Here is a 17,394-nt window from a genome sequence, read left to right on the forward strand (position 1 = left end):
TAGGGTTGCTAGAGAAAGTGAAAAACATCTTAGCCTTGAAGGGGGAGGCTTGATGTTGGGATTGAACCATGGTGTCCGATTCCATCTCTCCCAGAGCCCTCTTTGTCCAATGGTATGCACAGATTTGGGCAACAGAGTACATGGCAGGTGTGGAGGGTACTCTGTGCAAATTCTTTGGGATGCTGTGGGGTCACACAGGTCCACTCCTGGGATTGCTGTGGCCACTTGGACCAGGGGAAGGCTTCCGAGCATCTAATTCTGGCCTGGGGAACTCAGTGCCGGGTCAGGCCCAGGCTGCAAGCCCTTGCATGCCCTGGAGTACATCTCTATCACATTGCCTTGGGGTGTCTCCACACCCAGTTCCACCCACCCACCCACGGACACAGCTGAGGACTGGGGCCAAAACCTAGCCTGTGGGACCTCTTCTTGGCCTGGATCAGGCATCTTTCCAGCACTCCCAATTTTTTCCCCTTGCTTGGATCCCCCCTCCATCCAGAACCAGCCCTACACCTGAGGTGGTCTGGCTACAATTTCTGCAGCCCTGGAACCAAAGAAAACCTCTCCTTATGAATCTCTTCTTTGCAGCAGAACGCGGGGGGGGGGAGGGGTTGGGGGGGGTGCTGCGCCTTGCCCGAGGAGACCCCTATTCTGCCCGGGCAGGGTCCCAGACAAGCCGGGCACCCCCTCCCCCGCCGGTCTGTCGGGGGCTGAGGCCGGGCGCGTTTCGGAAGAGAAGTGGCTGGCGAGCAACATCCTTCCGGGGAGCAGCTCCATCCCGGGGCTGGGCACCGAGGCGGGTAAGAAGGACAGGACACACGCAGAGAAAAACCCCTCCCCGGCTCGCTCAGGTGAGCAGCAGCCGGAGACTCTCAGAAACCGGGAGGGGCCGAGGGGATCCGCCCCCGCCCCGCCGGTGAATGCCCCCGCGACCCCCGGAGGTGGGCAGAGCTAGGCTCTCCATAGCCCCGGGGGTTACCGGTTCCTTTCCAGCCGGCTGGACGAGGGAGGGAAAGAGAGAGAGGGAGGGAGGCAGGGAAAGAAGTTGGGAAAGTGCGGCGGGGTGGGGAGGGCGCTTCAGACACACCTGCCGGGGCGGAGAGGCGGCGGCGCGGAGCGGAGCGGAGCGGGGAGCAGCCGCCCGGAGTGGGGATGGCAGGTAAGGGGCGAGCCCCCGTCCGGGAACGGGGTCCCGGGGGCGGCGGAGCCCCGCTGGGCCCCCTTTGCCGCGGGGGCGGCGGCTGCTCGTCGGCATCGCCCCGGGGCGTGAGTTTTGCACTGGCTCGGGAGTGGTGGTGGTGGTGGTGGGGGATGTCTGCGCTTCTTGTCCTCTTCCCCAGCCACCTCCTCGGGAATGGCCTCCGGCTCGGCATTTCTCGAAGAGCGCCTTCAGACCGGCGAAAGGGAAGCGCTCCCTCCGCCCGCCGCGGGAGGGGGGCACCCCGGGCGGGAGCGGGGCTACCGGCTCTGGAACCTTCTGCCCACCCCTCCCCTCTCTTTCTCTCCTTCCCTCTCCCTTTCCCTCTCTGCCGAGCCTGCCTGCCGAGAAGCTGGTCGCGGCTTGCACAGCCGGCTTGAGTTTCTTGGAGAAACAGTTTGACTTAAAGGGATAAATCTGCTGCGGAGTTTGAAACAGCTCAACTTCTGTGACCTGCTGTTGCGTCGTCCTCCAGCATACTTGTGTCTATGTGGCAAAAGTCTCAAATGAGAGTTCAATTTCTGCAAGAAACACTGTTTTTATTCAACCTAGAGCAATCCATGTCTGTATTTGTATTTGGGGTCCTAAACTCTTCGGTGCAGAAAATGGGACACTTGGGCTTCTTTTGTGGTGTCAGCAATTCTCCGTTCCTGCTATCTTTCATCCATCAGACCCCAAGCCTCCTGTGTTTGCATTTGGAGGATTAACTTCTGCACAGCTCTCTCAGCCATCCTCCTTGTTGTGCTGGTTGTTAGTCTGAAATAGCATGATATAATTTGCACCACGAGATAGGAAAAAACCCGACAACAGAACTCCACCCCCAAATTTCCAAAGAAAAGGAAAAAGACTAGGACATTTCCTTCCCCTGTGGAACATGAACTTCTGCCCTGCCCCTGGGAATGTTCGTGTGCCTGGGGTACCAAAGCTGAACTTAATGCCCACACCAGAGCAGCAGGTAACCATGCACACGTTGGAGGAGAGATGGCTTTTAAGTCTCAGGAGATCTTTGTTGTGCTTTGCCTTGACAGCTGAAAGGATTTGTGCTGGCCTGTGAAGCAGACTTCATTTCTTGAGTGAAAATAGATAACACTGAGTTGATCCATAGCTGGGGAGAGAGCACATTGCACAGAGCTGCTCCATCACAGCTTGTAGGACTGTAAGAGCAGGTTCACCATGACTCTGAGAGGTTTTGGCCCATTCACTTGAGGGGTTCTCTCGTGCTTTATTTCGTTGGCAGAGTGCTTGCCTTGTTGCAACATATTTTCAGGGCTCCATACAGCGGCATGGAAGATACGTGAAAGATATGCTCATGTGATTACCTGCTGATTCCAGTACCTGTAGCCAAGCTTCTCTGTGGGATGGTGCCCTTGAGAACTTGTTTGGTCACCAGTGCTTGGTGCACAGTGCCACGGATTCATTTGCTGGATCCTCTCCAGCCCCAAGTATGAGAAAGCATGTCCTGTGAAAACTCTTGGTCCTGAGAGTTTCCCATTCTCAGGGATGGGACAAAAGGGAAGGTGTGTGATGGCTGGGGGGATTTCAGAATGTTTGAGGGATGAAGATGGTATCTTCTCTAGACTTCCTACTGTATACGCGTCTAACTCTCTTATGCACCACTTGCCTTTTGCATATGCAAGGCTCTAGGTGGACACTCAAGATCCTGCTGTATTTTAGATAAACAGATAAATTTCAGATAAATCTATTTTAGATAAATAGATCCATTTATTTGTAAAATGTTTTCTGATGTATCTGAGTCCTGTTTGCAAGACTAGTGGATCGTTTGCAGGATCATACCTTGACTCTTGTTCTCCCATGCCTACTCATGCCTTCTACCTGTGCTCCTCCATCATTCCTCATCATTTTATCCTTTCCTTTTATCCTTCCAGCCGTGGAGAATGCGTCTCTCCAAGCCAGCAGCCTCTCAGAGCAGGAGGAGGAAGAAGACACCATCTGGGAGAAGATCGAGAGCGCACGACACCAGCTGACCCGCTCCCTGAACCCAGCTAAGCTCACCCCGTACCTGCGCCAGTGCCGCGTCATAGACGAGCAGGATGAGGAGGAGGTGCTGAACTCGTGCCGATTCCCTTGCAAGAGCAACCAGACAGGTGGGAGAAGACACGAACTTGCACTTGGATGGGCCTGGTTTGTGGAGGATAACCTGGTTTTGACACACAGTGGGTGCTACACACACTGCACTGCTCCCTCAGCTTCATTGTTCTCTGAGGTGCTCTGCAGTGGAGATGCTACCTTCATACCATGAAGCTGGGCTACTCAGTTTTCTCTCTGTTTTGCAGGGAATTCATCCTAGCCCTTTGTCTGTTCTTCCAGGTTACCTGATGGACATCCTTCGGCGCCGTGGAAAGCGAGGCTATGAAGCCTTCCTGGAATCCTTGGAGTTTTATTACCCGGAGCACTACACACGGCTCACAGGGAGGGAACCAGCCCAGCGCTGCTCTATGATCCTGGGTAGGAGCAGGTGCTCTGTTCTCCTTTTAGCTGCTGCTTGCATGGGAAGGGCCAGAATGTTCACATTCTGAAGAAATGTTCACATGCCTGCGTAAAAACCGGGTTCATGCTGCCGGTGTGTGAGGAATCCTGACAGTTCTGTACTCTAGAACTGGCAGAGAGGGGGCCACATACACAGGTGTGAAGACTGTGGTGCCATAAGCCTGGGGCAACAAGGGCTGCAAACCTGCAGGAGAACTTGTCGCTTCTTGGTGGAAAACAGAGCATTGGGCAAATCTGTTTCTTGGGGTTACCCCTGTTTCAGCAGCCAGGAACAGGTTCTCCTTTGTCTCTCCCCAGATGAGGAAGGCCCTGAGGGACTAACTCAGTTCCTGATGATGGAGGTGAAGAAGGTGAGGGCTCAACGGAAAGAGCACCTGCTGAAGGAACACCAGCTCCAGGTGAAAAACCAGGCATTGGAGCAAGAGCAAGTCCGGCTGGAGCAGCAGCTGAAGGAGCTCCTGAAGGTGCAGGAGCGTTGCCAGCGGCTGAGAGAGGAGTGGGACTCCAACAGCGTGGAGCTGCTGAGGCTGAAGGACGAGAACTACATGATGGCCATGCGCTACGCGCAGCTCTGCGAGGAGAAGAACGTGGCCGTGCTGCGGAGCAGGGACCTGCAGCTGCTGGTAGGATGCTGGGGAGCACGAGGATGGGCAGTGGGACGTGCCGGGAGTCTGACGGCCGAGAGGGATGCACGCGGATGTCCACACGTGGTAGACTGTGAGCATGAAGGAGCTGATGGCACACAGGATGTGTTTTGGGGATCCTGCCCTGCTCGGGATGGAAATGTGCCCTGCAGGGAGCTGAGACATGGGCACAGTGCAGGAGGCTCGCCACGGCCCAGGGGCAGCTGGAGATACATCACCAGCTCCTGCCAGCTGATGTAGTTGAGGGTACATCACCTAGAGGAGCCAGAGGCAGGGCTGGTGCCTTCCCTGGCATCCGCTGACTCTCAGCCTGGCCGCTGGCACCACATGATGCCCTGTGTGCTCCTGCCTGTGCTGGCTGCCCTGTGCTGCCTGCTCTGCTCTCTGGCAGCACAGGCAGGCGGCAGGCAGCTCACTCTGTCAAGCTGTGTGTTTATATTTACTTCTTCCCCCTTAAAGGGTTTGCGTTTTCCTCTCTCTAGTGAGGCCGGTGGCAGTGCAGCCGCCCACGCTGGGTGCGTGTGTGCTGCCTGGAGCTGCCCAGCCTACCTTGCTGAGCTTTAGGAGCCTTTTGGCCCAGCCTCCATCCCCCCTGCCACTCCCCACCGCCTCCTCATGTCTCTCATGACGTTGGTTAGACTCATGCCCTGCATAGCTGAAGGAATTCATGACACTGCACTCCAGCTGCCAAGCTCTCACCTCCAGCAAACATGCATCCATTTCCTGCCTGGGCAAGGACAGCCCTACCTTGAACCTATTAATAACCCATATTTTTAAGTGCTCTGCTGCCTCCTGGCATTCCCCCTACCAGTCTGGGCCTGGACCTTTCACACAGCCTTGTGGTTACCTTTCATACCTCATTCTGTTGTGCCAGTGCCGGGATCCTCCCCTATCTTTTTTCTGGTATTCCTGCCAATGCCAGCTCCCCTGGGCCTCTTTGGAGCAGGGAGGTGAATCACTTGGAGGTAACTGTGCACTGAAGAAATCCCCCTGGAAGCAGTGTCTCAGCTTGCCTTCCCCTCCTGACTCTTCACTCCAGAAGTGTCTGGTCCCCAAAAGTCACTCTAGGTCTTTTGGGCAGATTCACAGAAGTAATTCAGTTCCTGAATCCCTTCTTGGCAATTTTGGCAGTGCTTCTTGGTGGCTTTGATAGGCTTCTGCTGCCCCATTTCTTCTCAAAGCCTTACTTACCTGTGAAACTGGTTCTCTGATCAATCTAATCAGTCATTACAGGTCTGGGAGGACCTCTCTTACTCTTAAAAGTCCCTGACCTTTTCTGTCTCCCGTGACATGTTGGTGGAGGAGTGTGAGACCAGGCCAGGGAATGATGATGCCCCCATGGTACGCTGCAGCCTCCAGCAGCTTGAACCTCAAACACCTCCCAGGCCAGAGGTGGCCTCCCCACACTGAATAGCCTCCAGTGGATTTTTATGCTGTGGATTTGTTTCTTAGCTGTTCTAGGAGTCTTTGAGATACTCACAGCTGCTGGCCCTGGACCAGAGGTCCCACGTCCACCCATGATCAAGGCCAGCTCCACCGTGGGTGCCCCAGGGTAGCAAGAAAGTTGTTGCACCAAGAGAAGATCCTGAATGTGCTTATGCAAGTGCATCTTCCTCCTTTCCCTGAGGGAGAAGCTTTTGTGTGCAGCTGTGCTGCTAACCTTGGCCCAGCAGTAGGATACTCCTTCACATGGCTGCCTGTGGTTGCCTCCTGCGCCTTACTCGCCTCCAGACCTGTTTTCTTCTCAGCACCTTCTCTGCTTCACTCTCCTGATAAGGAGGAGGTGCAGGGCCGTGTGTGTCAGACTGTTTTGTCCCTGGGTTTCAGGTGGACCAGCTGAAATGCAAAGTGTCCAGCCTGGAGGAGGAGTGCAGCCTGCTGCGGAAACAGGCATCTGCACTGCCCCAGCGAGAGGCCGAGGAGCGGGGCCATCCCGACGCCGTGTCTGAGCTGTGGGCTGAGAACCAGCGGCTCACGGCGTCGCTGCAGGAGCTGCAGGGCATGTTGCAGGTACCTCCCAGGGCAGGCCAGGCTCCAGGTCACTTGCTTTCCTGGGCCACCCGCAGTGCTGTTTACACAGCCACTGGAAAGATGGGGAAATCATTGTTTTGGGCTGGCCTGTCCCATCCTCTGAGCATATTGCTTGGCTGTGGTGCCTGCCATTGTGTCTGGGTAGTGACAGGTGCTTTTTTCCAGCCCTGTAATTCTTGGTTGTGCTCACAAGTGTGACTTTGTGCCTTGGAGTGCACAGCAGATTGATGCAGGATGATGATGGCAGTTGTGGCAGTCACTGCCCTGGTCTGTTGCTCCCTGGGTGATTGAGGGGCAGTGACGGTACCCTCTCACCTCCTAGACACCCGGTGAGGGCCCAGTGCCAGGCTCTGAGCAGATCCTCCTGGACATCCTGGAGCATGACTGGAAGGAAGCCCAAGATGACCGGCAGGATCTCTGTCAGAAACTCAACTCCCTGCAGAATGAGCTGCAGTGGGCTGAAGAACTGAGGGATAAGGTAGAGCATTCATCACTGCCCCTGTCCCTGCACACCAAGTGGGGCCTGGGAGGGGGCTGTAAAGCAGGTGCTTTCAGGAAGGCTAATGCTCACTGCTTGCTGTTACCAGTACCTCCAGGAGGTGGAAGATCTGCAGCTCAAATACCGGACGCTGCAGAAGGACTGTGATCTCTACAAGCACCGTATGAACACAGTGCTGCTGCAGCTGGAGGAGATCGAGAAAGAGCGGGACCAGGTAGATTGCTTTTCACCTCCCAGCAGGAACAGAGCTCTGGATACCCTCTCCTTCCCCAGCAGATCTTGTCCAGCCATGCCAGGGTGGGAGGTGTGGATTAGCAGCGCAGTTCTGTGCCTTTTCTCGCTCTCAGTCTGGCTCCTTGCAGGCCATCCAGAGCCGTGATGGGGTGCAGCTGCAATACTCCCAGAGCCTGATTGAGAAGGACCAGTACCGCAAACGTGTGCGGGCCCTGGAGGAGGAGCGGGATGAGCTCCTAAGCAAGCTGAGCCAGGCAGAAGGGCTGAACAGCACGCTAGAGGCACAGCTGCAGCGGTGCCAAGGGGGCCGCGGCCTCAGCAAGGTGAGGGTGGCTAGAAAGAAGGGGCAAGAGGGAAGGCAAAGGGGTCAGGACTGATTTCTGGGGGATGCAAATGGGATGATGGAGTCCCTTCTCTCCCAGATGTGCAGCTCTTCCTACTCCCTCTGCTCCAACCTCAGCAGCACCTGGAGCCTCATAGACAACCCTACAAATGGACTCGTGGATACTCTGGGGAATTCTGTTACCCCATTCCCGGGGGATTCAGCCATTCAGAGCATGGTGAGTGCTTGACCACGTGAGGCTGGCCCTCAGCTGAGGCCAGCAGAGACACTGCTCAGGAGGGGCACACAGGCATTGGAGTTGGAGTTCTTGGTGGAAGACTGGCCGTGGGGTGGTGTGTAAGGTGTGAGCTGATCTCGGGTGCAAAGCTTTGCTCTCTCAGTCTCTAACAAACTAGCCAGTGCTGCCCCAAAGCGTGGCAAAGAGGGGGAAGCAAAACTCTTCATCCCATACGACACTCTAGAAATCAACAGCCTCATGTAAGATGCTATCCTTCCCAAAGTGCTGTTTAATCTACACAAGCTGGAGGAGAAATCCAGGCTCTTTTGAGCCCTGTAGCAGCATCGTGTTGTTTTTAAGGGAGTCAGGTTCTTTCCTTTGACTCCTTGAACTGTCATCCCAGAGCACCCTGAAATGGGCAGGGTTACTCACACCTCTGGGTGTGTGGTGGCTAAAACAGAAATATAAGGACAAGGGTTGGATAGTCTCTTCACTTGCTACTTCTCCTGCAGCTTGTACTTTGCAAAAAGATGTTGATGCAGTGTCATGGATCCCTAGCTGAGCTATCTGCTTGGGAAAACAAGGTGCCCCTAGGAGTTTGGAGGGGTGTGGAGTATCCTAAAGAGGGTTGTGGTAGCCAAGGAGCTATGTGCTCCCCTGGCCTGAAGGGAGGGGAGAAGTGGTGCTGGGTGTTGATGTTAGCAAGCACGTCTCTCACTCTGCCCAAGGATGTGACTCCCGACAGCGAGAAGGATATCAACCGCCTTTCCACCTTCCCCTTCCCTCCCTGCATCGGCTCCATCCTCCGCCGGCAGCGGGAAGAGAGATGCATGCCCTACAAAAGGTGATTGCTGGGGGCTGCTTGTCTCCTCTGTGGGGTTTGTGGGGTCCAGGGAGAGCTGCCTGGCAGGGTTAGGAGAGAACCTGGAGTGGGAACAGAGTGGGAAGGCTGGCTGGGAGCTGTGTGGTGGCTGCAGGGGTGCTTGGGGGTGGCGGGGAAGTCTGTGGAGCTGAGATTGAGAACGGGATGCCAACAGTCTTTGGAGAAGCTGCTACCTTACAGATCCATTTTGTGTCTCCTTTGTAGCTTGTCCTGTGGCTCCTTTAGCAGCATGGAAGATGCAACAGGTACAAGGCTTTCCTCAATGGGCTTAGCTAAAAAGAAGTGGTGGCTGTGGGGAGAGGGGTTGGACAACTGACCCTCCCTCACCCCTCTGGTTTGTACAGCTCACTGCAAGGGCTCTGCACCTGTAGCATGGTACTATGGACCCTCTGTCAGGCACAGCAGCTGGAAAAGCTGGCTTTTCCTCTGCAGAGGCAGGGAGCTATTTGTATCAGCTCTGTTTGACTCATGGAGAGCTGTTGAGGGGAGTAGGTAATAGAACAGGGAAATACCTTTGCCCTGGGGTGTTATTGGATAGTCCCTTCATCTGCTGTCATGGGTTCTAAGTCTCCTGGAGTGAAGCTCCTGGTGCTGGCAGGCCCTGTGGTGGGTGCTGGTGGCTGATCTCTGAGCACATCCAGGTGGCCCTGGCTACTGCTGCCTTCTGGCCGAAGTGCTGATGAAGGGAACAAAGATTTGCTTGTTCTTGGCAATGTGGGAAACGCTTTTCTTGAGGGTGACCATTCAAAGCCTCCCTGCAGCCTCAGTTTCCCAGTCAGATGCTAGAAAATGGCCAGGGGAGGATGGCAGACCCTTGCCATCCCCAGAACACGAGCTCCCTGCAGCGTTAGTACAGGTGAAGTGCTCCCTCTCCGTTTTGCTCTCTCCTAGGCAACAGTTTTGCTGGCACCTTGCTGGGGGCCTTCTCCTCTTCTTCCAGCAGCACGTACACCAGGGTGAAGTCAGAGATCTGCTTGTCCACACTTTCCAGACGCAAGGAGGTCACCAGGAGGTGACTGCTGCTCTCTGAGCTGGGCACTCTGTGGTGGTGCTTGAGGGGACATTTTGTGGTGCCAGGGACCACGCTTGGGAGACCCTTCCTTTCTGCCCCTCCCACTCCAGGCTCTTTCTCACGAGTGGGAGAGGAGAGAAATGAAGATCCTACAGTCCTTGCTTCCTAGCAGAACTTGAATTTTTTGCACTGTCCTATTTGTTATGGCAGGGGTGGGGATGTTGCTTTGGGCTGGATACATGTCTGTCCGAGTAGGGAAGGACTGTGGGAGCCCAGCTTGGCTTTGCTGATGGGTCTGGTCAGATAGAAGGGCCTGTGGGGCTTTGTGAGCTCTGTGTGCCCTGGTGATGGGCATGCTGTGAGTCACGAGCTCTGTGCTGCAGTAAAGACCCTGTAGCTGGACACAAGGCATGGGGGACTGGCTCTTAGCAAAGGCAGTCAACCTCAGTTGCCAGACTTGGCATTTCTCCTTGCCAGGTCACTAGTGGTACAGCTCACGAGTGTGGGTCATCCCAGCAACCCCTCACCCCAGGAGAAGAGGCTCGGAGCAGACATCTCCATCCTTGGAGGGAACAGGACAGGAATTTATGTCCAGTGGGTCAAGCCAGGCTCACGGGTTGAAAAAGCAGGACTCAGGGAAGGGTGCCGGCTCATTGAGGTGAGTCAGGGAATGGGCTCACTTTGAGGGTTTGCAAAGCACTTGGGATGATGCAAGGAGTGTGGAGTGATCCCCAGTGCAAGCTGATCTCTACCCAGCTTGAAGTCCACCTCCGTTTCTTTTATTTTCCAGGACTGCTCCCTATCTAGAGCTTTACACAGCACAAATACCCACCCAGGTCTCATGGCACTCGAGTGTACCTGTGCATATAAAAATGCCAAGACCTTCTGAAACACTTCCTTGAGCTGTGGGAAGGGAGAAACAAAAAGGAGTCACACGATTAAGGTGCCAGTACAGCTTTGTGTCCCTCGAGTTGTCTGTCACCTTGTAGTTTTTTCAGAGCAGTTTGCATCCTGCACATGCCCATTGCAAAGCAATCAATTCTGGAGCAAGTTTTCTCAGGCCTTTGTGACCCTCCTGAGCTTTAGAGAATAATTGCTCTGAAGAAAGCTCCTGGAGGGAGGGAAGGGCATTTGTTTTGCCAAGAATGACACCACTTGAAATACAGCTGCACTACTTGAATTAATATCCCACCTGTTACTGAAAACAAACCAGTGCTCCCGCTCCCACACATGTTCATGCACACACACGTTTCCTTTCACGACAGCCCACCATCCAGGCTGGGTGATGGCTGGCAGCAGGTATTTCAGAGGCAGAGGAGGGAGCCAGAGGCAGGCTGAGGATGCCTTGCCCTCAGATACAGTTTTTCCCAGACCTGCCTCGCTCTGTAACACCTTTTGTGTAACCCTAATGGGTGAGGGAGCCTGGGGGGGTGCATGCTCTTCCAGCCCTTAGGTCTAACGGCATCGGTCCTTGCTAGCTGAGGGTGCCATCGCTGAAGGAAGAGGTGCTTTCCCTGGAGAACTGCACACGGGAGGTTGCCTACCTGAGCCTGCTGCACTGGGATGAGCCCTCTAGTCTCATCTTTCAGCTCGACCTAGAAGGTAAGGTGCTGGCAGCTGGGTCTCCTTTGAGCCTGAGCTCTCTGCCTCCCTTTCTAGACTTTCCACCCAGACCTGGAGATAAATCTCAGTTATTCTCTCTCCTCTCCTGTTTGGTCCTAGGCCACCATGTCTGACACAGGGGTTGGCTGTAGCTCCAGTAGCTTTCCCTGTCTGGTGTGACTTGTGCATCCTCTGAGTTACAGGACAGAGGTACAGACCTTCTGTCTGTTTGCCTCCTCTGCCCCCCCACCCCAATCCATAGCATCACAACTGTGCTGGCGACTTGGCTTTCTTACCGGTGACCGTTGTCTGCTGCGTCCCCACCTGTGGTGACCCGTGTTTTATGCTCCAGGATACCAGCCTCTGCGGGCAGCCCTGGAGGAGGGGAAGAAATGTTCTGGAGACTCGTTCTACGTCCGCACCAACGTGTCCCTCCTGGAGCCGTCGGACCCTTACGCGCTGTGCGTGAAGCGCCGGGAGATCCTGCACGTCACGGACACCATGCACAGAGGCCGCCTGGAGTGGTACTGCTCGCGCGTCGATCCCTTCACCGTCCGGGACCTGGACAAGGGCACAGTGCCCAACTACAGCAGGTAACCAGCATGAGGAGGGATGTACCTGGGGTACCCGCCCCCTTTGTCTGTGCTGACCATCCCCTAGAAGTCCTGGGGGTGCAGACTGGCCTCTCGATGGTGTGGGATGACTAAGGATTGTATGGGGACCAGTGTGGTAGTGTTTGGGAGCCCTTGAGGGACTGGGAGGTTGAGTGAGGGCTTTGATATGCCTATGCTTCAGCAGGTGTGTGGGACCTGTTGGTGAAGAGGATCCCAGCAGGCTATGGTCCCTGGGGGCTTCTGGAGTTGCTGAGTGCAAGCTCCCTGTCTTTTCAGGGCTCATCAGCTTTTGAAGATCCAGGAGAAGCACCAGATGCCTGGGCAGCAGAGAGGCCACAGAAATAACGTAAGCCAAGGAAGCGGGTGATGAGAGCCCTGTGTGTGTGCGCCCATGGCCATCTCACCACCTCAGATACAACCTGCCCCACTCTGTTGGTAAACCAACTCCTACAGAGGTGGCAGATGGGTTAGCAAGCAAAACTTTTAGCCCAGGCAGTGTTACTTCTCTATGGCTGCTTTTCTACCACCTCCCCACTTCCTAGACTGAACCTAATGGGTGGCAGAGCCAATCCCTTGCTCTTTGTAAGGGTGCTCCATCCTTTTTGCCAGAGGGTGTTCTTCAGCCAGTTCTGCACGTGTGTGAAAAGGTCAGTACTCTCAGCCTAATTGCCCTCACTTTCTCCTCAGCTAAAGAAACGGGCCTTGGGCCAACTGCGCTTGGTGAAATCCAAACCACAGAGGAGCACAGAACAGCCCCCTCAGCAGCTGTGGCTGGACCCCTGCTCAGGTGAGCTGCTAGCCCTGTGCCTGCCCTGTCACCCTTGCAGACCCAGTTGTCCCCTGGTTATCCAACTTTTTGTGGAGAATAAACTGCTGTGTAACTCAAGGGAGTCACAGAAAATGGGCAGGGGGTCTACATCCAGGATATCTGTCCATGAGTGAGTGTTGTAACCAGGGTAGGGTCTTTCCTGGGACATAAGACAGTTTGGTAGGTACCTCCCTGATTCAGGATGAGGAGGGGGTGGTACAGAAGAATGGGATGGACTGTAGGCTGGCCTGGTCTCCCATGTTTTCACCTTTGGCTTTCTCTTCTTCATTGCTGTCTTCCAGACCCGGACACGAACCTGAAGCCTTACAGCCTGGTGCGCCCTGTGGTGGTCAAGACACCCCGTCCCGTGGTGCTGTCCCCAAGCTGCATTGCACCACGGCTCATCAGGAACCTGCTGGACCTGCCCACCTCTCGCCTGGACTTCCATGTGTGCCCAGCAGGTAGGCAGCAGTGAGTGGTTGGTCAGTTCAATTCGGTGAAGAGCTGCTCTTCTCTTGGAAGTTTGAGTTACGGTCTCATGGGAGTCTCGGAGAGCACATGAGAGATTTCCCTTTAGTGGGTAAGTGTGGGAGTCTCTCAGTCTTCCCACGTAATACCTGTTAACAGGTCACTTTTTTGGGCTGAGTGTCTGCAAGATATTCCCTGCTATTTCTAACTGTGTCCTATCCCTGTGGCTCACAGGGAAGCCAGCCCTCACTTCTGGGTCCTGAGGCATGGGGATCCTCTCTCTTCCCTGGAGTGGGTGGTGGTGTAGTGTTGCCTTGCTGCTCTGGGTGGCTCTTCCCAGACATGAAAACCCTGGCTGATGTGGGATCTGCAGGCTGACTTCATCCAGCTCTTCCTGCCCAGGAATGGAAGCATTCAACCTTAGTGCTGTTATCTCCTTCCTTCTGCCAGTAGATGTGAGGCTGACACATGGCTGAAGGAAAAAGGGCATTTTTCCCACAGGGAATGTTCAGGAAGGACAACTCCCTCTTTCCTCCTTCCTCCTCAGTTCTCTGGTGCTCTCTTTTCCCGGTGTTTAGAGTGCTCCTTTTGCCAACTGCAGGACTGACAAATGAGTTGGTTTATTCGTTTGCGAGGTAATGATGGAGGTAGTGAAAAATCTCTGGTTTGCTGAAGGATGGCTCTGAAAATTTTGGCCGCTGGGCTTCTCAGCTGAGTGACTTGGCTATATATCCTGTCCTGCTGAGCCCTCTGCAGGGTCCCCCTCACACTGCACAGGGACCTGCTTCAAAGCTTTTATTGCCACTGGGAATTTACACTGAGGGCAAAAACTCCTTGTCCCCTGCCAGTTTTGCCTGCTGCAAGGGAAGAAAAATAATCCATGAGCCCCAAGCCATTTCTCTTTTGTTTGCTGCCTGTATTTTCGTTTGATCTTCCATGGGAGTCTGCTGCCTGCAAAGGAAACATGGTTTTGCAGGATCCAGGTCTACCTGAGAAACACCTGTGCCACCAGAGAATGCCCAGCCAGCCTGAGCCCTGGGACAACTGGAGCATGCTCCGGACATGCCTTCTGCTAAAAATATTACTTGATTTCTATCTTAGGGACAAGCAGCTCTTAAAAGCCTTTTTATGATCCCTCCTCATGTTTCCGTGGCAGTGTGGGCAGCTGCCTAGAGCAGCATGGTGGGCAGGTAAAGCCTGGCGCCTGCCTCAGCCACACTGGGCTGCAGGGGCTGTGGCTCCCAAGCCAGGTCTGGGGGTGTGTGTGTTGTGCCAGGGGCACCTGGCAGTCCTTGCTTTGACCATTGCTTTGACCATGCTGCAGCTCTGTACAGCCAGCTCTGCCCCCAGTTCTCTGTCACAGCATCAGCTCTGCTGCTCTCCTGGCGCTGGCTGCTGTCCTGCCTGTGAGCAGGGAAGGTGGCTCAGCCTGCCACCAGCAAAAGGAGGTTCAACTCGTCCCCATTTTCCTCCCGCTCTCCCAGGATACACCCACTCCTCTTGCTTCCCCAGCCGTGCTGCTCACTTACAGGAGCCGTCTATAAGCCTGTGTAGCTCTCAAACCCTGCAGAAAACCCACCTAGCAAGATAAGGTGGTTATTTTTCTGCCATACTCTGTTAGGGAGGGGTTGGGACAGTGTGAATGTGGGGAAAGTGGGTGGATAATGTCTGTGAGCCAGCTTAGGCTGCTGTGGTACAACACAAGGTGCTGCTCTTGCCATGCAAGGTGTCTTCAGCTGTGATCTCTCACTTGTTCCCTACCAGAAAGCTGCAGGAGATCTATGCCAATGTGTGATGTTGTATAATTAGACTTGCTCTCCAGAATCCATAAACACCAAACTCGATAAGCACCAGTGCAGCAGTAAATGTGTGGGATCTGAGGTAGAAAGCCGTGCAAGAGGGACAAGGGGCTGACATCTCCCTCTTCCTATCTCCTCTTGGCTTGCAGAGAAGCTAGCAGGAGGGGATCCCAGTGCAACCAATGTTCAGGAGCACCCTGTGTCTAGAGCTGCCCGCCAGGACCAGAGGGAGAGTGGACAAATCCGCATGATCCGGGAGGCGATGGAAAAGGTGCTGAGGCTTTTGGTGTGGGGACAAAGGGCCAGGATGGGACACCTCATTCAGACCGGAGGAGAGGAGGGGGAAGAGGGAGAGCGGTGTGGTGATAGAGAAGGAGCTGCTTGTTTGGGGCCTGTGTAATTCAGAGAGTATTTTAGGTTGTGGAGCAGCAGGTACAGACGTTTCCCTGAGTCTCTGATGAGCTCAGATAAAATAAATGGCAGATGGGGATTTGTGGGGGAGTCAGTGGGACATGCCATACTCAGAAGTGACCTCCCTGCTCTCTCATTCCTCATGTTCACCAAGGTGGCAACAGCTCTGCTCAGGGCAGAAATGTGAGGCTGTGGGTGACAGCAATGACAAAGGGGATGTGAAGATGGGCTGTGACTGAGAGTGGGGTCCAGTGAGCTCTTGGGCTGGATTGGCAGTGATGGAGTGGGTGACCCTGCTCTTTAATTCTCCCCGTCTCTATTGGCGCTGTCCATAAATCTCATTTTTAATGGAATTAGTATTGGAAAAGCAATGATATTGCACAGTATGGGGTTTGATTTAATGTAACTGTCAGGGGCTGGGGTTATTTTTTCTCCATTTAAATCAGTAAATCTATTCTATTTCTTTTCCAGAATAAACACTGCCTGCTAGAGCTGGGATTTGAGGGTGTGAGGGATCTAATTAAAAGTGAAATATACCCCATTGTTATCCATGTTGAGGTCACTGAGAAGAACATTAGAGGACTCAGGTGAGGAAAGGCGGTGTGGCATGGATGGAGGGCATCACGGGAGGAGAGAGAAGCCCTTGTCTCTGTTCAGAGACAGAAGGCGGATCAGGCGAGAGCACTGGATGTGTGTGTTGGGGTTGGCTCTCTGAGGGGACTAATTGGCTTTCTGTAGGTGTGAGGGCGTTCCTGGGTGGTTTTGCTGCCCCACCTGCTTATGCCAAGGGTAATGTTTGTCCCTGTGTTTTCCCCAGGAGCTTGCTGGGGAAGGCGGGCCAGCGGGACTCGGAGGTGCTGAAGGTGTGCCGTGGTGTGGAGCGGGCTCTCCACACCCTGCCGTGCTCCTGGGCCCGCGTGGAGCCCCATGCCTGGAAACCACGTGGAGGAGCTGCCCAAGGTGGTTCGTGGATGCATCTTCCAGGAGCAAGCCCGCCCACTGTGGATGGAGGAGGGCGATGACTGAGCTGGGGGTGGCAGAGTGGCTACTGACACCTACTGTCCCCAAGAGCTGCTCTCAGAAGTCCCTGCCTTCCCAAGCCCCTCCAGGTAGCGTGCTCTTCCTCCCTGAGGGGATGCTGGCAGCAAAGGCCCCCCAGGGTAGCCTTTCTCATCTTCTGGAGGGCCACCAAGAGCCAGGAAGTAACACACAGTGCCTCCCCTGTCTGAGCTTTCTGTATTTCACTGGAAAGACGTCTTCCGCCATCATGGTGGAAACCACCCTCGTGGGCTGTTCCCGGTCACCGTGGGCTGCCCTTGTACGTGGTCAGGTTGACAGACAGGGAATGTAGGGGAGCTGTGTGGGATCAGGCTGTGTAGGAGCGTTTCTCACACACGTTTGAAGCTCTTCTCCCGTCACCGCCATCTCCCCTGCCTGGTGGCACTGTGTGCTCTGGGTCCTCTCTTCCCATCTACCTCGCCTCCGGCCCCAAGGCACAGGGAGCATGGCTCATATGCCTGTGACCCATGGCGGCTGGAGTGACACTAAGGTTGCAACAAACCCTTATTTTATAGGAGCTGTACTCTTTATTGCTTGTAAATTATTAATGGAGCCTTTTATTGGCAAACTGCCTGTAAAGGGGAATTAAATACCATTCATAATGGGAATGGGTGGCAGGCTGTGGGCTTGTGTGTTACTGGGGAGCTATGGGTGATGTACGATGGGATGTTTTTCTCCTCCTTTAGGTGAGATCCAACTGCCCAGCCCTCCAGGGGAAGGAGGGAGCACTGCCTTTGCTGTTGTAGGGCATCAAGAAGTGTGGGGAGAGACAGGCTAAGTGTGCCCCACACTAAGTCCCCTCTCTTTTCTACATAGCACCTGATTTTCAATCCTTTGCCTTTCCCCAGCACTGATGTTGGTCAGGGTGCTTTAGGGAAGTCAGGGAAACACTCACTTGAGTTTTGAACTGTGTCTGTCTGGGGTCCCTAGAGCTTTGCATCCCTCCATGCCTTGGTTAGCCTGAACTGACAAGCCAGCTACCTCACCCTCCTGGGGGACAACAAGGAGATGAGCCCAGCCATGCTGCTAGGAGAAAGGGGGACAATGCCCTTGCAAGTGGGGTTTTC

The 17,394-nt window shown here is 54.6% G+C and overlaps 1 protein-coding gene across 1 annotated transcript; it reads left to right on the forward strand.

The window, feature by feature from the left end:
* Nucleotides 1–1,050: 1,050 nt before the first annotated feature.
* Nucleotides 1,051–16,939, forward strand: CARD10 (caspase recruitment domain family member 10). The gene is given in 22 exon segments (XM_039571512.1): nt 1,051–1,156; nt 3,082–3,300; nt 3,524–3,661; nt 4,001–4,326; nt 6,175–6,357; nt 6,701–6,856; nt 6,966–7,091; nt 7,240–7,434; nt 7,534–7,671; nt 8,400–8,515; nt 8,759–8,799; nt 9,446–9,566; nt 10,044–10,224; nt 11,045–11,168; nt 11,521–11,761; nt 12,059–12,128; nt 12,470–12,569; nt 12,893–13,051; nt 15,007–15,128; nt 15,740–15,855; nt 16,086–16,203; nt 16,205–16,939. Coding segments are annotated over 22 exon segments (3,087 nt in total). The 5' UTR covers nt 1,051–1,149; the 3' UTR covers nt 16,295–16,939.
* The last annotated feature ends 455 nt before the right edge of the window (nt 16,940–17,394 follow it).

The sequence above is a fragment of the Corvus cornix genome, chromosome 1A (genome assembly GCF_000738735.6).
Source record: "Corvus cornix cornix isolate S_Up_H32 chromosome 1A, ASM73873v5, whole genome shotgun sequence".
In the NCBI taxonomy this organism is placed as follows: Eukaryota; Metazoa; Chordata; class Aves; order Passeriformes; family Corvidae; genus Corvus; species Corvus cornix.